We start from the raw sequence: 22,309 nt of genomic DNA on the forward strand, positions 1-22,309 counted from the left end.
TTACATTTTTTTTTTTAATTTCTCTTTAATTCTAATGTGTTTCTCAACATTTAGAATTAAGGAGAAACATCTAATTATCAGTTGAAGCGGTAGCTGGAATAAGGTCGTTCTTGGTCAAAAGCCCTTTTACCAGATATTAGATTTTTAGAATTCTCTATATCCATTTTAGTACTTACGTAAGTTATAGCATTTATACAAAGCACTCACTGACCTTATGTGTCAGAAAAACATTTTAAAAGGTGTGAAACAGAAATTGTTCGTTCCTGATTAGTGGAAGTACTAAGTAAATCATGTGAAAAGGTCAAATGATTAATGTTACCAAAGACCGGGAAGCATCTAGGGAGGGATAGTTATAAGTTAATCCAGAATGTTGTTCAAAGCGAAGTTTTCGAGACCAGAACATCATAATTTGTTTGGTCTTAGCTTGTTCCACGAATCCAAAATTAATATTTCACTGGTTTATAAGGTACTTAAAATTTTCTTAAAAATCTGCCGGGTCGTTCTTAAGAGCTGATGACTCTACTTTTTATTTATAGTGGCTTATAAACCTCTGAAGGTAGGTGTCACAACGTTGTCCAGTCGGATCCTAAGCGTTTAGAAAAAATGTATACCTTGTTCTTATTAAAGTAATGTTTATTTGACCTTCTGTTTTTCTTCATTACGTCTATTGAATATTTTGTTTGTGTTCCTATGGAAAAAGGGTGGCTCAATCCACGTCTCTTTTAAGGTGACTTTACGATATCAAATCTACTTTCAATCTAAACTCGAGTGTGTAACCTGTGGTACACAACATTGAATACCAACCAGTACCACAGTACTGAGTGCTGAATTTAATATATTATTACATAATTTACAAAACTTCAGATGGCAATTCCTATGAACACAGTTTTCCATAAACGCCATTTTTCTAGCTAATGCCTGAATTATGAAACCATTTCTTATGCTTTCATTTTTGTGTTGTAGGCCAAACAGCGAGCTACAGTGAAATGGTTATTATCAAAGGCATACAACAACAGAGTACCAGAAAACCTCCGTGAACCATTCTATCGTAATCATGAGGTATTACTTTTTATTTCATGTTATGTAACTGTTAAATAGTGTATTGTTTTCTGTAAATATAATCTAATAAATGTTTTAGATTTATTTTTTTGCCCTAGATACTATTTAATCAAGGTTGCCACTTTCTTTGGGAAAATAACTGAGAGAGGAGGGTATATTAAATAATTCGTCGTGAATAGGTCTATAAAAAATATATTCAATAAGAAAAAAAAAATACATTCAAAACAATTTCGTATAATTAAATTACCACCGGGAAAATTTAAGAGAAGATCTCGTCGCTTCTTAAAACCATATTATTATGAGTAGAAAATTTGAAAACAGGAAGAAAATAAAAATAATTAACTAGGTATTAAGACTTGAAAAATTACTTACGATTACGAACCGTTTCTTTCTTGGTGGAGTGGTGGTGGTATGGAACGCAGTGTTGCTTTGAACTGATAAAATATTATTTTCCCCCTACAATACAAATACAAAAAAATTCTCAAACCCATCCTGTAACGTTATCAATATATTTTAGATTAAAGCTATCAAAATAGGGGACAAGTCAGGCATAATGGGAATCGGTGGGTCATGGGATGATGGGTAGGGAAAATATGGGACAGGTGGCAACCCTGCATTTAATGGTTTAAAACTAATTTATAAATTATAATCAGTTCAAACTTATTTATTTCAAATTTTTGTCAAAGAGTATGTTAATCTGCTTTTTCTATATTTTCATGATGTAAATATAAACTTTTTTATATTTCATTCATTTATTAGATGAATTTCAATGTTCCGGGCTAATTTGCCCATTTTCAAGTCTAATTAGTCAAGTCTAGTCAAGGCTAATTTGCCTATATCCTTTTATTGTGATCTTACAATCATATGTCTGATTGTCAAATAAATAGTTAAAAAAGGATTCACACAATTAATTAGTTATCAAGTTCAATGTAGAAAAGGAAAAAGAGTTTAACTTTGTGTTCGCATTCAGATCTAATGCTGATTGATGCAGTATAGGGTTTAGGGTGCTTTGAATACATTTAAGTTATTAAAATCACAATTGTATTTATTCATGCAAATTTAATAAAATCATAGTAGGTTTTATGGAAACAAAAAATATTCGAGGCTGAATATGTGCCAGCAGCAACTTATTGATTCAACTCATTAGGAGGGCAATACAAAGGTTATAGCTGTAAAATTTAACAAAATGATTTTTCAGCATAAAAATACTTCCTTCAGACCTAATGTGACTGGTACTAGCAACGAATCAGTCCTTAATCCTTTACATAGGCTCTGACACTGATAAAAATGTTTATTGCGTCAAAGCTAAGTGGATTTTTTTTTTTTTGTTATTCCCGTAAAGTTTGATAAAATGTTAGTTATATCCTGTATAAAACCAGGAATGTAGTAAGGACAAGGAACCATATATCACAGGAATTCGAGACAAAATCAGGTATTCTTCAAAATTGTTGCTTGAGCCTGCTGCTCTTCATAGTACTCCTTGATAGAGCAATAAAGAAAGCTAAACTTAGAATGAGACAGTTTCAGTTAGGACATAGGAACTTACAACCCATAAAATTTTCTGTGTTGGCTATTGTGGATGACCTGGTTTTGCTGGCTTTCAATACAAGAGGAGACCTCAAGTACAACATAAGTGTTCTGCAAGATGAAGTGGCCTCGATAAACATGAAAATTAATCCAGAAAAGACCAAATGTATATGGATAGGAAAGAAACCCTGGAGAATAATGAGAGTGATCAGAACGAACAGAGAAAGATTTGAGCAGGTCCAGAATTTCAAATATCTAGGTCCTCATCTCAAAGAATGTGGCTACATTGATAAGGTAGTTTCTCAAAGAATCAATGCAGCTGGAAGAATATTTAGTTTACTTTGAAGGGGTTTCCTGGGCAAAAGGGAGGTGACGAGAAAAAATAAAAAAATGATCTACAAATCGATGTTCCTCCCTATTCTTTCCTGCTCTTCCGAATCATGGACCCTCACTTCGAAACACAAGAGCTAGATCCAATCCATGGAGATGTGGTACTTTCGTAAGGTGGAAGGAAGTTCACATTGAGATAGAGTATGGAGCAGTACCATTTGGACTAATCTTGGAGTCAAACCGGCTGAGAGCATCTTAGAGGGGCACAACCTAAGATGGTTCTGACACCTCCTTCGGATGGACTAGGAAAGAACTGCCAGAAAGACATATGAGACTCACGTGGAGGGAATAAGGCCAAGAGGAAGACCACACATTTCCTGGGAGAAGAGTGTTAAGAAGACATTGAGGAGGCGGGATATGGACTAGAGTAGGAGAAGGGAGATGGTCCATGAGCGAGATATCTGTTCCATACTCTGCAAATTGTAACTCCACACTGCGCTAACGGTTAAGGGGATAAAAAGATTATAAAATCATTATGATGTACCCTGTTTGTAGAGAGCTCTTCAATTGCGTCTGGACCTTTTTTTTTTTTGGATGGTCTAACATCAGAAGTTTTTTCTCAACATTTATATTCTGAACCTGTTTTTGTTTCTTGACCTGTTTGACTTTTTGCCCTGGTTGGCTGATAGGATAATCATGCTGTTTATCAAGCTATTAGTCATCTGGCAGGTCATCGAAGTTTAGTATTTATGCATCTATTCCAATGGTGCAGGATGGCATATTTCTACTGGAGTGGCCACAGAAAATGGAGAATTTCAAATCTACTTTACTACATATATCTATGTGTAGATCTCTTCTTACACCTGCAGGATATCATCTGCATGATGTGTGAACGAGCCATATTTCAACATCAGCATTGAGGAAAGGCCTTCAGACTGGAAGAGTATTCATCTTTGTAGCCATCCACATCTATTTAAATTGTTTCATAACCAGTAGTTTTTTTTACAAGATGGAGCGTTGGCCCCGCCCTCCACACTCTTGTACTCAACCTCCTTATAGCAGGTCTGGTGGCTTTGGGGTGAGACCTCCCTTAGGAAGTTGCCTTTGCCTGGATATAAAATTTTGGAGTAATTATGCTGACTGCACCTTATGAGCCTGCTGTAAACTACCATTCCTTTGTAGGGAAGGTAGAAAGAGTTGAGTGAAAGGAAGAGGGGAGAGGTTGTTTGTCTACTGCTCGCAAACAGCACTAAGGTAAATAGTTCGGCTGTAAACAGATAATGAACCCTCCCAATTCTATATTTACTAAATTTTTCTTCATTGGAACTTTGGAGGGAGATAATTAAGCCTATAAGCCAGATTTCAAGAAGCATGAAAAACACCAAAAAATTGGTAAATATAAAATAATCGCCAAACTTTATAAAGCTGTATTTCAGAGAATATTGAATCTGTAAAGAGCAAATTGTAGGGAATTCATTTGCTGCTGTAAACCACTGAGTAAAAAATGTTCAGAATAATATGTGTCCAAAAATTGATTTATCACGGTCAAAATGGGTAGAATGTTAGTAGTTTTTTTGGCACTGATTTGGAGGGCATTGAGGGAATCTAGTACTTGATGCAAGATGGAATGTGCTGACTGCTCCGATCTTCATTTTCAGTTTTTTATTTTTTGTATCTTCATTTTTACATATATTTTAATTTTGATGTTAAATATATAATATTTAATATTATAATGTTTTAATTTTAATGTTAATGCATTTTTTTTGTTCTGTTTTAGGATCTAGAACATTTGAAACCTGCAGTAGTTCATTACTTAGCTAATGCTGAGCTTTATTGTATGGCATTATCTAATATATACTCAGATCCAAATTATAACAATTTGAATCATTGGAACATTCTTCAAGCTCTTGCCAGGAAAGGAGTGTATATTTCGGATCCTCATATAACTGAGACTGTGCTTATTCAAACAACACCATTAAAACTTGTTAGTTTTACCATTTTTTCGTAAACTTACTTACTGGTTGCAATATTTATTGTTTTATTTCATTTTATTGTTTTCTTTCCTTAAATCTCTCCTGTATATTTATTTCTAGACACACACATAATGCTAAATTTATAATATATCTGTGTTTGTCATGAAAATGACAGATGAAAGTTTTTAAATCAAAATTTAGATTTTGAGAGAAACATTTATACTTCTTTCTAAACTGTGGCCAGTTTTCTCAAGAACGAGCCATCCAAAGCATTACAGATCTACTTAAAGCTTGAGAACCCTGCCTAAATACAAAATAAAGAAGACTCTGGAGTGGGGAAGAGGGAGATTATTATAGCTAAAGGGCTATTGGCTATCATGGAAAGAGGTTGATTTAGTGCTGGGTTTAACCAAAGGACATGCTTATTGGGTAAATTGAGGTTTGGTAGTTAGATATAGGAGTGAGGGGGAGTTGTTATAGCTGATTGTTAATTTATTACTGGATTTTTTTTCAAGGGACTTAATCAGTTCTTCTTTGTCCCTGTGATGTTGGTATGTTATAAGCAGGGAGTTGTTGGGGCATTTTCCCAGCACATGGGCTAGTGGTTTAGACTCTGCCGCATTTGCGTCAGAGGGACAAGAAATTTTTTTTTTTAATTCTATTTTGCTTCTTTTAAATTCCAGTAATTATTCGAAAAAAAACAACATAATTTTTAATAAAGAAAATTGATCCTTCATAATGAAAAATAAATTAAATTAAATATTGTATCAAAACTAAAACAATTGGATTAACATACAAGTTAATTCCATATTATAGCAAAACTTTACTTCAAAACTAGAAAATTTTTAAAATTGCCTCCTATTTTTATCTAATGCGAAATCACAATAGAACAATAAAAGGTCTGACCTCTTGAAGTACAGCTAAAGACTTTCTAGTTTCCTGGGACTATGCCTCACCAATGTCTTATGTAACCAACTATTTAGTTAACAATTGAAAGTATTTTTAACTTCTTTCCCTAGTTGAGTACAATTTATGGTTAGAACTAAATATTATAGATTATATATTAATATTATAGCTTTTTAAAGTTTTATTTATTTGTTTATTTTCAGTTTTATTCCTTGGTTCTTCAAAACTTAAAATTGTATGTTTCATTGTTTTAGAGTGCTCATGTTACTGTAATGCAAGGAGTGATGGCATTGTATGCAAGGGAAGTTGCCACCCCAGAACTTGTTAGCTCTGCTGTTAAAAGATTCAGTCCAACTGTACCTCCACCTGCACCAAATGATCATGAATCTGCTCTTCTTTATTGGGTTTCTCAAGCAGTATCTTCTCTTTGTCAAAGGCTAGCTCAAGAGGTTAGTATAATTATATGTTTAAGTTTGAAATTTAAGTGTAATACAGTGATTAAGAGCTATGGTTTTATTGAAGGTACAAATGTGATAAGTGATCAAAGCGTAGAATTTTGTTAAGAATTGTGTTTGACTGTTGATGGTTGTTTAAATATTCATTATTTTGTCGGGGTTGAGTGTCTCTCTGGTGATAGAAAATACAACTAAACAAACAAGTAGTTTTTTTTCCACTGTGCCAGTAACATTTCAGATTTGAAGTCAAGGCTATAGAAAATAATTGAATTAGAGGTAACAGTTAGGTAGTAATCTATATGAATAAATAAATAAATAAATTAATTATCAAGGAGAAGTAGTTTGGAATGCAGTGTTACGAGATAAGTACACCGTAATTTAAAAAAAAAAGATTTAATGTGTGCTAATGTTTCAGCCTAAGTTGTAGTCCTTCATCATGACGAGTCCAGAGTATCAGGAAATAAGTGACCTTAGACTTATCATCCAAATGAAGGCCTGCAATTACAAATTTTGGAATACATTAAAAAATGAATTGCATTTAATATATGCTTTCTCCCTGGATATTGCACCCTCAATAAGCTTTTCATTTGTAATGTTGGGAGTCAACGGCATATATACCATTGAAATTAATAATGGTGAGGACAATGCAAAGAACAAAGAAAAAGTACATTTGTCATTAGCATAAGTGAGAGGATTGGAGTGAATTCCATGAAATTTATACTGGACCACTTTAACACAAATGCCCAATTTTTTCTATCGAATGTACCATTTTCAAAATATATGCCTGTCGAATAAAAAACTTTTGCACAAGCAAGAGTGTAGTGGATGGAATTTGATAAAAGTAATACAGGATTTTTAGTTTAATCTCTGGATTCTCTTTGGTCCAAATAGGACTAACTTTTTTTATATGCATCTGCATCAAGGAAAATACATATGCTGATGGTTAAGTGAAAGTTCTGGATAAAAGTGATACTGGATTATTTTTACAATAATCTCCAACTATCCTATAACTTTAGGCGAAATCGGAAGAGCAATTCTTGAAATATATACATGTCAAGAAAAATTCATTTGCACATGCATAAGAGAAATTAGTGGATGCAATTTGATAAAAATTATACTTGATCAATTTTACCCTAATCCCCAATTTTCCTCCAAATGTAGGCCTAATCGGGCTAGCCATCCTCATGATGTAGATGTGTCAAGGAAAATAAGTTAATGATCAACTGTGATGAAGTCCTTTCACCTACATTGTGGGTCGAAACTTTGGTGATAAATAAATACTTGAGAACAACTTTTTGTGTCTTTAGGACTGGAGCCCTAATCATCTCCTTCATATTCACATATGGTTAATCTATCAATCAATATATGTTTATATTAAGGTTATGCATGAACCAGCAAAATTAGTGGATGGAATTCGGTATAATTGATTCGGGACTATTCATTTGGTATAATTGATTCGGGACCCTTGGTAAAAACCTAAATTTCACTATCATAGGTAACCACTGGCCTTATTCCTAGTTTTGCGAGTTATTACCTTGGAGTTACTAAGTCTGTTCCTTTTTATTTGTGGGTCTGCTATGAAATAAAATTCAACCTCTCCAGGTGGGATTCAAACTAGCCCCATTACAGACTTGAGATTGCTTAGGTTATGCCTCAATTTCCTCAGTAACAAATGGCCTGGACCATATTTTACCACTCTACAACCCAACCAATATTTGTATGTAATGTGGAGTTAACATAGGAATGTGTTATTAGTATTATACTAAAATATTAAAAAGATAATAGAACAGAAAAAACAAAGAACAAATAAAGTATAAAATACAATAACTAAAATTATGCAATTAAAACATGAGGTTATAAAAAAGCAAGTAATTATTTAAGAATGTTAAAAGATAAGAAAATAAAAAAAATAAAAAATATAAGAAATAAATTACAATAAATAACAAGAACTAAAAGTATATGAATATAATATACTTGTAATTATATAGTATATGAATATAAAAGTGTATTACACATATATAGTATATTAATATAAGAATGAATACAGTACATATATGGGGATTAAATATTAAACTAGAGCAATACATATTAAATTAAGTTAAACATACTATTATATAAGGGGTACAATTGAGGTATATTATATTCATTTTACAGTATATTGTCACATTGATTTATTACACTTCACTATTGAACGAACTACATATGATAATCACATTTGAGTTAAATCTATATTAGAGATGAAGTGTGCCAGCTCTTTTTTGTATTTTTGAATACATGTGTATGTAGTTTTAACTATTGTTAATTGTCATATCTAGGTCTACTCTTTAGGTTTAATGATTATATGAGAAATAATTTTTTAAGGTAACTTGTTTCATTTTTCTTGATGTAATATATTAAATTTCAGAATAAGCAAGAAAAAAATCATGAGTTTCCTGCACTAAAGGATGTAACAGATCTTTGTGATGGTGCTTGTTTGGCTGGCCTCCTTGCTTTTTACTGTCCAGAGCGAGTCAGTTCTGGTGATATTAAACTTTCACCTGTTCCAACTGTGTCAGATTGTGTCAGGAATCTATCTCTTGTTGCTGACTTTTGTTCTTCTGAGCTTCCAGTTAATATATTCCACATGGCCCCTGAAGAACTTTATTATATGAGAGGGTAAGTTAAGTATATTGACCGGTTTAAATAGTAGGGTTCACAATGTTAATATCATCTTTTGTTTGTTCAATCTCATTTCTTGCAAATATTTCATTGGAATAATTTCCAAACAATATTAAATTTGTTTAAATGGTAAAAACATTTCACTGACATAAATTACTCATTTTCACACTGTTTTTCTTTTTCTTTTAACCTCAAATTTTATAATATTGCATAAATTCTTCTTTCTGAACATCCAGCTTTTATCAACGAAACAAATACATTGAAAAATAGTCTTAATAAGTGTTGTCATTACAACGGCACCTGCAGAAGCAAGTGGAGACACTTTTCACTTCATTTTTTTTTTTAATTTAAGATTTTTAACAATATTATTTGTTTCTATTACTTTATCTTTATTTCTTTGTGATTAACTTTAATGTATTACTAGATGTTATTTATTTTATTTTGCAGATCTCTAAAACAGAATCTAGTCGTTTTTTTAGCTGATTTATTTAATATGTTGGAAATTCATCCTGCTCAATGTGTAACATTAAACATAGCTACTCATAATATTAACAATGGTAAGTTTATCTGTTTCTGCTTTTCTACTATTTCTCTATTTATTTAAATATTTTCCTAACTTTTTTTCTGTTCCTAATGTACTTTTACTCTTACATTTATTTGGTTGAATTTTTCAGTGCATTATACAACAGCATAGGTTAGAAACATTTATCTGATTCTTACTTATTAGTCATAAATTGTTATTTAATCTAATTTATTAAGAATCTTTTATGCAGCAACATTTTAATTAATAGAAATAATGCTATAGTGGTTTTGTCTACTTGATTTTGCTTTGTTTCCTGTTCTATGTCTCATTTGCGCTCGTTAAATAAATTTTGGTTGTTGTCTCTCTGTGGCTCTAATAGTTTATTGGATTGATGCTTTCTTGTTCTTTTCCAATGACAAATCAAAGTATTTATTAGAAAACAATTGACAAGTTTAACCTTATATTCTATTCTTGCTTAAAGAAATTTTATGAAAATTAATTACATCTTGTATGCTATAGCTTGTCTTGGTGTGGCAATTAGATATCACTTATAACAAATGACCAACATTTGCTACATGCTAATTTCCATTTATCTTATTGTGTGGAATTGATTCTAAAATATTGACTGTCCATAATTCACCTGATTTGTTAAGCAGGCATGTTACAGATAATGTTATTCACCTTATATGGTATTAACATATCTTGATATGTTAATTTGCCATCTTAACAAGTTCAGTATGGGTGGAAAGAATTGTATTTATCCTCAAGTGCGACACTTGGTCAATTGACCTCGTGTAGTAACTATTCACATGGAGTCAATCAACCATGCTCTTATCCCTTCTGATTAATTTAGGAAAACCATGTTTTCCTTGTCCTTGGGTTTAAACCGGTATACCATGGCCCTTAACTGATTCATTTAATAGTTTGTTAATCTCATGTAAATTTTACTTCTAAAGAAATCTCATAATGTTTTTATTTATATGGTACCTTTTTAACGTAAGAAAGAAGAAAAAAAATTAATGTGAAGATGCTTAGGTTGTGAGGAAGAGATATGTCTATATAGTGTTAAAAATATGAGAAAGATGCTCTTTGTTTCAATCAACTCTCATCTAATTTTTAAAGCAGAAATTCTTCTTTCCATTTTATTAAGGTGACAAGAGGCCATGTTTTCTTATTTAACTTATAACTGGTTTTATAACAATTAAGAAACCAATAATTTTCTGTAAACTTATTTAATTATCAACTCTATATCTATACCTACGTACAGGATCATCTAGACAAGGTGTGGTATACAGATTAGGAAGTGCTAAAGTATTTAGTTTGAAGTTAAAAGTAATCTTTAGCATTTGTAAACCATTGATTGAATGTTGCATGATCAGACGGCCATGAACAGTTGGATCCTGTGAGAGCTTATTTTATTCCATAAATCAAAATGATTTACACAGAAGTGAAAAAAAAATATATACATACATAATAAAACAGCATCAATATTTTAGTACTATACTTCACAGCAATAAAATTATTTTCCCATATACACCCCCCAACTAAAATATTTAATGATTAATTTGTAGGAAATTATATATTTTCCTAATCCACTAAAAGAGTGTTATTCTACTTTTATGTATTGAAATTATTTGTAATCCTTAGTTAGTATCTTTATTAATCAAAATTAATCCATTAAATATAATTTTTTATATTTCGGGGCACTGATCCCCATCCTTAGAACTAAAATTTAACATTGTATATCATATTATTCATCACATTAATACCTTTACTAAATTGCAATTACGTTTTAAGTAACATTTCATAAAGCATTACAATAACTTAAATCAAATTACCTGAGATTGTTATAAACTTTTATACTATTATATAATCTATTCCTTATGTCAATATTAATAACAATATATCTTCTGCAAAAGTTAGAAATCAGTTATATTTAGAATCATTTTATTTTTGTAGGAATTTTGTGTCCAACAATGCACTATTAATTTTTTTTTCGAATGGTCCATCAATTGCTATTGCATACTATATTTAAAAACCCACCTCAATGCTTTTTTTCTTTCTTTGAAAAGTTGGGAATTGAGTATTACATGGTTTCACACTTTTTTTTTTTCAAGTTTTAGTTATTAAAATGCATTGAAAAATTCTAAGAAATATTTTATGTATAATAAAAATTTTAATCTTTTTTAAGATCCCAATATATTTTTCTTCTTATCTTCTTTAACCAAGCCATATACCTGTTTCAGGGAAACTTTTATTATTTTCTTAAATGCCTCTCTATCCGTTGCCAACTTCTTGACTTCACCTTGATAGATTCCTTTGTTCCTTGCCAGATCCAAAATGAGGTCCTTCTACTTGTTCATTAGTCGCCCATACGATCTTTTTCACTCAGTCTTTGCTTCCTATGTAATTTTGGTAGTCCATTGTTTATGTATTTTTTCCATTCTTTGCACATGCCTAAATCAAATTTATTCTGTTTTATGAAGATTTTTTTATTTGTGGTTTCTACCCTGTCTATTATCTTATTCTTTTATTTCTCATTTGGTTTGATCTGGTCTAACCGAGAGCTTTGCTCAGGAATTTCACTTATGTGACTTGTTTGTGGCTTTTAAATTTTTTAATACTAGGCGAGATTTCAGCTACATAGGTCAGTGTAAGGATTAAAACTTGTATTTATGCATTCATGTTTGTTTTGCTCTATACTTCCTTCATGACCTCATTACTGCTTCAGTACTGTTAGCTGCCTCATTTTTAGTCAGACCTATAACTGTTATTGCTGTTTTCTTAGCTGCTTTGAAAATTTCTGTAAATTCAGGGTGTTTGGCAGGCTTGAATAACTTGAAGATCAGAAATTCTGGTTGAATTTATCGCATCTGGAAAAATAGTAAATTATTCTTGTAAGCATCCATTATTGGGAAGTTTTAGTTTTTAGTCAAACAATTCCATTTTTCCATTATACCTTGGCAACATGTATGCATATATGGCGGAATGATCCTTCATTCAATCAGGGCCTCCTCTGAACACCTCTTCTTTGCAGCAGCCATTCATTCAGCTTTATTTAGTAGGTTTCTTACATCTATGTAGACAATGTCAAATCATCTGAGTTTGTGTCTCCCTACTGTTTTTGTCTGATGAAGGACCTCCTTAGCCAGTTTCCCTTGAGATTTCACTGTCTTCCATACTCATGACATATCTTGGCAACAAGTGCTTGAAATATTGAGAAGAGGGTTGGGTCTTTGAATGGTCCCTTAACATCTCTAATTCCAAGAATGCTAAAAAAAATCTTCTACCAATTTTGTCTCAAACATGTATCTTTCTCTCAAAGACTGACTCCTTTCATGTTCTGTCTCATCTTATATGCCTTGTTCTCCCTTTTACTAAGTGAGCTAAAGATTTTATTAAAAGGTTAAATAACATTTATTTAGTTATTAAGCTCCAACTATTTCAGTTTCACCATCATATTAAGATGGCTAAACACATACAGTTATGCTTGCTGAATATACAAGTTAAGAAATAGTTGATATAAATCAAAACCTCCTGATTTCAAAATTAAGACTTGTAAGGCTTTAGCATAATAGTGTAAGCAAACAACAATTGTTAAATGTTTGATATTAATGTACTTTACATTCTTTTAGTACTTTATTAAACATAACAATATCAACACAATATAGATTTTAAAATATTAAATAACCTTAGTAATATGTTGATGTCAGGAACAATAATCATGTAACTTAATTAGGATAGTCTAATAGTAGTGATGTTCTCATTTCCTACCATCACTATGATAACAAAACACTTCTTCGGCTTTCATCTGTTTCGTTCAAATTCATTTAGTTTCAAAAGGTCTCAAAGTTTTCAAATTCATATTTTAGTTAAAAATGAAGGTAAATTCTTTGATACTAGGCCAACTATTACCTACATAGGTCAGCATAGATATGAAGACTTGTTTATACACCATCATCTTTGTTTTAAGCTCCTCCCTTTTGCTGATTATTATTTTACACATTTGTTGCTTTCCCTATGCACTAGTTTATCTCGTAATCCAACCTTCATCATTAGTAATTTTGACTCCAAGATATTGGTACACACCAACCTGTTCCAGATTCAAGCCTCTACAAATCAAATTATCTTGTTCCCTAATACCAGTTTTAGTCACAACCATGTACCTGGAGATTGTTGGGTTAATAGTCATTCCTTTTCGGCTCAGAGCTTCCTCCCATGCTTGTAGTACTTCTTGTGAGACCCCTCTGCAATAATAAGAACTTTATTGGCGAATACTAAATTCTGGGTATATAAGAGATTTATTTTCCAATCTCCTACTTACAGTTTTGGGTTCTTTAGTTTAGCTTCCTATATTATCCTGTCCATAAATATTACAATTTTTTTTTTAATAATCATATATTTCTTATTATCTATTCATTTTTAATGAATTAAATATTAACATTAAAATACATATATGTCATAAGTTCAGTATTTTTTATCATTATTCCTTCAACAAGTCAAATAACATCTTATTGACCTCATATTGCTGTATTGTACACTGGATATGGTTTGTAACAATTGCAAATGTAGCAACGTATTAGTTATAGTGTTGAGAATTTCCAGACTCATGATTTTGAGAACCTTACCAATGTATTTATATTAGTGGATATAGCAACCATGGTTATAAAGACTGATGAGCTGAAATGACTCATTTTGACAAACCATGGAACAAAAAAAGATAGGTTTTTAGTGACTGCATTATAAAATATAAAATCATAAAAGTTATATTTCCCCCACCAAATACATCGTCCTTTAGCAGATGAATGAAGGAATACAGAAGGTAAAAAACAATTTTTTGGAAAAAACAAGATGAGTGGCATGAAATTGGGAAAATGAAATCAGTATCATTGATGTTATTATAATGGTATGGTGTACAAGGCTTGGTACGATGTACAAAAAAATAAAGTTTTATGTTCATGATCAATTGGTCATTCATCATCAATTAAGTACGAATCGATCAAGCAATTTATTAGTGTTTAGTAGCAATAATTGATTTTTAAAAATTTCTATTTCACATTTACATGTTGGATGTAGTGATTAATTATAAGGATAATCAACTATAATGACCAAATATGTCTGGTACTTTGGAGGTCGTTATAAACGATATCCAGTGGCTTTACATGTTAGTACTGAAAATGTGACTTAATAAGAAATTAGGTTAATGCTTGATCATTTTAAAATCTTTATGCATAATATAAATTTTATTTTAATTGCAGTTTAAAATATACACATTGAAATTATTCTTCAAAATATAGATCATGATTGTTAATCAAGTTAATCTATCTTTCTGCCAGAAGTTAAACTTAGTGGTGGTACTAGTCATTAGTTTTCGAGGCGAAAAACTCCTCCAGTTTGATAACATTGTTTTTTAAGTGTTACCAGCCTTTTAAAAAATGCTGTAGACCCTTAGCATATTTATCAGTAATTTATGTGTTTATTTAAAAAAAAAAATTAAAATTACTAAAAAGATAGCCAATCATTTCTTTGTAGACTGATAGTTACAATGTGTTAAATTAATTATTCGATCAATTTTTGTCTGAACGTTCATAATTGAAAATTTCTTATAGATGAGATGATTAAGATTAATTAAAAACAGAAATAAATTAATGTTTATTTTGAAAGTCAACATTATAAGTACTCTAATTTCTTTTAAAAGTTATTGCATTGCTTATGAATGTAAAATATAGATAATCACATGTTTGTAAAAAGTGCAGTTTAGGTACTGCATTAAACTTTTTAACTCCTAATTATAACACTCTTTATCATCAAGGTTTGTCTGTTGGGTTTATTAAGGCATATTTTAAATACTTAAGTTGTCTAAGAACTATAAATTGAATTAGCACATTGACTGCCAGCTACAAGATAACTTACTGTTAGCATTATTGCCTTGATTGCCATTATACAATTTATCTTTTAGTTTGTTTACTTATCGTATACAAATTCTAATGTCCTGGTAGCTGCACAAACTACGATTGGGAAATAAAAAAATTACTAGATAACTCATAGTTCACATCCCAGTCAATAACACAAACTTGCCTAATACAAAGTTGCCTGTATTCAATACATTAAAAAATAATGAAAATTAAGGCAAACATTTATTTTTAAACTTATAAATATACTATCAAAAAAACTGGTTTCAATTTTAAAAAAAAATTGTTTATGTCATATATGATAGGCATTTACTTTGCCTATTATTAATGGTGTGAGTGATGAATTAAAGTTTTAATTTAGGATATCATTCTCTTTTTAATTGAATTTTTTGGGATTATAGCTCACTTACCTTAATTTTTACCTAATTCATTTGACGGTTTCCTGTGCTATTATATATTCTATTTTCCTTGCTGGTAAAAAGTGTTTTGACAATTTCAGAGTTAAAAGAGTATGTCATTAAATAGTAAAAGTAATATTTTTTTGTATCTAAGAGTAAGATTATATTATATAGTGGAAGGTCGAAACAACCAGGGAGTTGCGCATAAGCGGAGCCTACCCCAGGCAGTTTCTGCAATTCCTGACCTTCGTTCAGGATTAGACTCAAGATCTTCTTTTTCAGGTAGATTTCCTCACTGGCTCACCTTTCGCTGCTTTATGTATATTTTTAGTTTTATCAATGAAGTGATAAAAAATATACATTAAATATTTTGGTTTTAAATCAATTATGATAATATAAATATTTTGTTGATTATTCATTTAATCTAATATTTGATGTATCATTGTAATAAGTCTTTCGGAAATTCAATAATAATGCTGGTTTAGCAAGATTGGACTAATAAATGTCTATAGCTGATTAAGTTAATGATCTTTAACTGTTTATGTGGAAATATGTTCAAAAGGTTAAATTTAATTGAGAAATACTTATTGATACTGTAAAAGTAGTATGTTTTGATTAACAGCCAAACAAATGACATACAGAATTTAAATACAATTTAAAGATTTGAAATCTGTTATTTCTAATAAAAAAAGAAATGAGTTAAATTTGAAATAGAGAAGTTGAAATAACAGTTAAAATACATAAGTTTCTGCTAACTGTAGCTAAGGCAATCCAGGATAACTTTGAAGGGAGGGGGATAGAAGGGTGATAATGATTTCGGTCAAATAATTTTTTTCAATTTAATTTTTTGATTTCAAGCAAATCACATAATTTAACCGTCAGTCCCTCGTGCGATCATTGTGTACTAAATTCCTATACTACTGACAGGGCTTGCTAGATCCAAGAGAAATTTTCCTTTTACTTCTATTTACGGAATTCCGTACAGTAGTATTGTGGATATGGTGCTTAATCACAAAGGGTTTAGCCAAATTCTCGATAAATGGTCAATCCTAGCCAATTATCTCTTTAAAATAATATATTTCAAATTGGATAAGATTAGTAATTAAGTAATAATTTGGTACTTATAATGTAAATATGACAGAAAAAAGATAATGAAATTACCTTGTAAGTTTTGAAACAAATCTAAAATTAATCACTTTAAGATTGTTTAAAGTCTTTATATTGTTGGTTACTGAAAACCTTTTTTTCTTGCCAACTTTGTTAATGGGTTTTCTGAAAGACAATATATAGTTTCCTCTTGGTAACCAAATCTGCTGGCTGATTTATATTTTATATCTTAGGGAATGGAATCTGTTAAATTTGAAATTAATATGATAAGCATTTAAATCAATGGAAAGAATGGGCCAGAAAGGATGTGTTCTATAGATGATGTGTTTTTGTAGTGATAGCTGGTACCAATTGCTTGATCCTTGCTAAGTATTATGTTTTTGTGTTTTAACTTGCACGATTTATTTTGTGTGTTTTTATTTTAAGGCATGTTATTTTGTTTAAAGTGTTCTATGTTTACCACGCACTTCATTATAACCTAAATAAAAGTGTCTATCTGTTGCATGTCTCCAATTCTTATTTTTTGTGGATTAGTGTTTGCCTGCTGTGCTTATATGTTTAAAATTCTCACAGATTCAACACTACAGTTTTATATTGGAAGATTGCTGATTGACCGTGTGTATCAGAAATGGTATTTGGTCCAGGTGCGGTAAAATAAAACTCAAATAGCAAATTGGTGTACTATTTTTTTAAAATAGTACACCAAAAAATAAAAATAGTACACCAATTTACTATTTGAGTTTTATTTGACTGCACCCGGACCACATACCATTTACAGTTTTATTTATATTTTTTTTCAAACGTACTATAGTTTAGTTACAATTTTAATTTTTTTTTATTATTATTATTAAGTGATTGCATCTTCATAATTCCATGTAGTATTATTAAACTTGATTAAATTGTATATACTTTATGAAAAGTATAATTTCTAATGTATGTTCTATGAAATTTGTAGTAAGCATAATGAATTGATGTTTGTGTGTGAACATATTATTCCAATAGAAATATAGAGAAAACTCCATAGATCTGAAAATAAAGATACAACCTCTCCTGTTTTGTTCAGTTCCACCAGAATATTGTGTGGTTAAAAGTCCCATTAGGTTTTTTAGGAAGAGTGTATGTGGTAAAAATCATATACTTTAGTTTTTTTGGCATATATCTTAAAAACTTTTAGGTTTGATGAAAAATTAGTTGTGTGCAAGAAGAACATTACTTTTCCTGCAAAAGTGATTGTATAGCTTTTCTTTTTTCTAAATCATGTAGTTTCTGAGATATCGAGGGATAAATATTGGCTAGTCTAATTAGATAGCTACCCCTAACATTCAAAAACTAAATCAGCGTCCTTTTTTATATTATTTAGTAATACCAGTACATTATGTGTGTACAAGTCTAACAGTTTTGCACATTGAGTTAGGGATGATGGGGGTGGTAAATATTTAAAAATTGTATCTTTTGTCATTTTTTAAAATTATTATCTCGAAAATGATTGGGTTTGGTGAAATATTTTCAATATAAAATTTAAGTACATCAAAATTCCTACAGAACTGGTCAAATAACTTTATTTCTAAACACAGTAGCTTTTGAGATATGTATCCTATTCTTTTTTAAAATGTACAATTTTCTAAAATTTTACAGGCAGTATTGAAGCCTGTGATTTATTAGCAGTATTCACACTCTATATTTCATAACACATATAGTTTAGAAAAAAGTTATCGGATCCCATTTTTAGGTAACTTAATGTACGTTAATTTTGTATAAAACACATTTCACCAAAGACAATAATTTTTGAGATAATAGTAAAAAACTAACAAAAACAAATTCACCACCACCCCTCTATCTCATACCTGATGTTCTAACCCATCGTACTTGGCATGTAATGTACTACTGGTGTTTATGAAAAAAAAAACACTTTTAATTTTGAGTGTTAGGATTAAATGCCTGATTTATCCTTTTCTAATCTCAGAAACTACATGATTTTGAAAAAAAAAGTTGGCTTTAATTAGGTATGTATTAATTATTTATAGGCATAGACTTTAATTATTCCCAGAAATAATTTTTTATCAAACCCAATAGTTTTCGAGACAAAAGCAAAATCTGATAAAACATACATTTAGTATCACATACACCACAGCTCCTTCCCAAACCCACCGCTGAAACTCATGAAACTTTTACTATGGTAATGTACTGGTGGCACTAACTGGTAGCAGTGACCTGTTCTATTTTTTTAATGTTAAGGTTAAATGTCTAATTTGTCTGAACTAATTTGCACACTTACATGGTTGATGTAATAATTGTATTAAATGATTTAAAAAGAAGCTATTAATTGAATTAATTAATAAACAGATATTTTAGTAACACTCTAAAAATTGAATATCCGCATTTTTAAAAATAGAAATTTTTTTCAAATATACCTAGGTTTTTCTCATCACTTTATTTGTTAATAGATATATTAGATATATAAAATATATACATATAAAACGTATAATATTTATTATATATCTGATATGAATTGCTGGTCAAAAAGGATTGCATCACTTGAGTTTTTATCTCTCGAATTGTGTGCAGTTCCATACAGATTAGCTTTATTTATTTACAGATAAGTTAGGCTTGAGGAGCTGTTTACTAATGTAAACAGGAATTAATACTTTTTATTTTAATTCCAGGTAATATTGATTCTTTAAGTTCATATGATGTTTTTCATGGGGTGGTTTATTCTCTTTCAGTTAATATTTTCTCTAGTTAACATATTTTTAAAAAAGTGGTTTTTATTGTTTCAAATGGAGCAGTAAAACGCTTAGCAAAATTTATCAGAATCGATGGTGATTCATTTCATTATGTTGCATGAAAAAAGAATTACCCAGACGCTTTAGCATTAACCAGTCAACAGTCTCTGGAACAGCAAAATGTTCTGTAGGTATACGTTATATTGGAATACAACCACACTCCGAGGAGACTTCTATCAAATTGGGCATACTTTTCATATAGGAAGCGATGGCTGGTTTATTCAATTACATTACCTAAAAAACTGATTCTCTACAGCAAATCAAGTTAGAACTTTAATTTAAGGAGTTGGAGTTGTCCATATTTTCTAATGTTGGTTACCCCAGAAGGTTGAACGAAGTTGTTATGAATGACAAAAAATCCAGCAACAGGTCCACTTCTCACCAGGGGACATAAAACTCTAACTTCAGTTTACCGGGAAACAAACTAATTGAATAAGGGAAGACTGATCTTGTATGTCGTTTAGAGGTGAGTTATCATTCACTTTGAATACAGCTCATTCAGATAAATGAGTGTGGAGAAGATTGTGTGAAAGATATTAATCGTGTGATGTGTTCCCTAAAGAGAGTTGCCAAAGAGGCTGAGTGATAGTCTTGAATGGGATTTGTATTGAGGCACATATAGACATTCATATTGCTGATAGAGGTACTATAAATGTTTTCAGTTTTTGAGTGTGGAGAAGACCGGGTAAAAGATAATCATTGTGCAAAGTGTCCCCTAGAGTGAGTTACTAAGGAGGCTCAGTGATGGTGTTGAATGGAATTTGTACTGAGGCATATGTTGGCAGAGGCACTATAAATGGTATCAATTATATTGAAGACATTCTTTGAGACTTTGATAAAACTTGAACCATTTATTGGGTATGATTTAGTGCTGCTCCATGATAATGCGATACCTCTCGTGCCAGAGTACTTTAACAATTGCTGAAATTAGGGTGCTGCTTTTTTCACCAAGAAGTCGAAACCTCAAACTTCAACCAAATAGAGCATATCTAGGATGTTATGGGAAGATATGAGAGAAACCACCAATGTGGGTTTTCTCCTGAAATTCGAGTTAGCCTAGTAGAAAAGTATGGCAATAAACCCTAAGAATTTCTGAAAAATTTAATTTCTCTTTATGTGTCAGTGATTAAATGGAGTTATCAAAGCTAAAAGAAGAGCCACTGAATACTGTTAGTGAACTGCTTTTACATTTAAGATGTAATTTTTATTTTTATGTGAAAATAAAACTTTTATTTGATTTTTCTATTACTGTCCCTTTGTTTCTTCTTTTTATTATGCTTATATTCTTTGCTTGTGATAATCCCAAACCAAAATATTCCGCTCAACATTTCAATATAACTTTTTTCATAAAAATTTTAAGTGATGCAATACTTTTGACTAATAGTTTTTATAATATCAGTTTTTCTTTAACAGTTTAGTCTTTCTTGACTTGTATTAGCATTGTTGAAAATATAACTTAACCCCCCTCAATCTTTAATTCCTGTAGATCTTTAATCCCCTACATATGTATATGTGTGTATAAATATATATAATAATTCTTTTTATAAGTCATTTCTTCACCATGAAGACTTCCTCCATCAAAATCCTGTTTTAGCATGTCTATCCATTACTGCCAGTCCATCGTACCCTTCTCCGTCAGTCCTCTGTCAGCCATACTCTTTCATTAGACAGGAGTTCTTCTTCTACCTTCAGCCTCCCAATCCATCAGCAGCCATGGAATCCATTTATCCTTCATCCATTTAATGGATCCATAACATATATAATAACAAAATATTCTTTCTTACTTCCATTTTTGTCTTTATAACGGTGTCTCTTATATATGTTATATAAATATAAGAATCAGTCAATTAACAACTCTTTTATTGTGGCTACATTTTGCGACTTTATTGTGTGGATAGTCATGCCCTAGAGCACAAAAAATTTTTTTTTGAACAATGAATTTCTTTAACTAATTAATTCACAACTAAAATGTACAGAGTATAACTAAAGATTAATAACTATAAACATTACTTAAATTCTGTAATTGACAATTACCCTGTAATAACAGGTAGTCAGTCCGTTATTTCTGTTTTGGATTTTGTCTTTTAATATGTAGTGTTTTTAATTATGTCTTATGTCTTTATGAGATTGGAGTGACATGAATTTAAATTTTGTACAACTGATTTTTTTGTTGATAGCCCAATTCATTGGCTATCATCTTACATGATGATTATTTTTATGTTAGTTGATCTAATTTTTGAACTTATTTCCTGATAGCATTTTAGACTAATTTCAAACATTGGAATTTCTGTAGAAGTTTATATGTTTTTGAATTTTATTTGTTTTAATCTAAACTAACTTTTTTTGCAGGTTCTCCAATTCTTTCTAGCAGTGGACTTAAAAAAGTTGGAAGTGTCCAAGTTGAGAATTCTACTGAAAATAAGTATGTCCATAAATGCTGTAATGCTATGTACATTTTAATTTATTTTTATATCTTTACACCATATCCACTGACTGGTACACCAAACCAACCTACTCAAGCAGACTTATAAATTATCATCCCCAACATCCTTACCATCAAAGAATTAACGTAGCTAAAAATCTTATTCACCGTGGCGTTTCCCTTTCTGATTCCCATATCCATGAAAAAAACATACAACGCATTAAACAAATACTCTTAGCTAATAACTTCCCTCTCC

At 30.6% G+C, this 22,309-nt stretch overlaps 1 protein-coding gene across 7 annotated transcripts in view; it reads left to right on the forward strand.

Moving 5' to 3' along the window:
- Patronin (calmodulin-regulated spectrin-associated protein patronin) overlaps positions 1-22,309 on the forward strand; it is a 111,687-nt gene that overhangs the window by 31,651 nt on the left and 57,727 nt on the right. For 6 of the 7 annotated variants that reach the window (XM_014419752.3, XM_014419756.3, XM_014419754.3 and 3 more), the window contains exons 2-8: positions 964-1,059; positions 4,694-4,900; positions 6,050-6,244; positions 8,655-8,905; positions 9,356-9,465; positions 15,916-16,023; positions 21,981-22,053. In XM_014419752.3, coding sequence (XP_014275238.1) covers positions 964-1,059; positions 4,694-4,900; positions 6,050-6,244; positions 8,655-8,905; positions 9,356-9,465; positions 15,916-16,023; positions 21,981-22,053 — 1,040 coding nt within the window. The remainder of the gene's footprint in view (positions 1-963; positions 1,060-4,693; positions 4,901-6,049; positions 6,245-8,654; positions 8,906-9,355; positions 9,466-15,915; positions 16,024-21,980; positions 22,054-22,309) is intronic. The other variant, XM_014419757.3, reaches the window with a different exon arrangement.

This window comes from Halyomorpha halys, unplaced genomic scaffold (genome assembly GCF_000696795.3).
Source record: "Halyomorpha halys isolate HHAL.00 unplaced genomic scaffold, Hhal_1.1 Scaffold251.1, whole genome shotgun sequence".
Classification (NCBI taxonomy): Eukaryota; Metazoa; Arthropoda; class Insecta; order Hemiptera; family Pentatomidae; genus Halyomorpha; species Halyomorpha halys.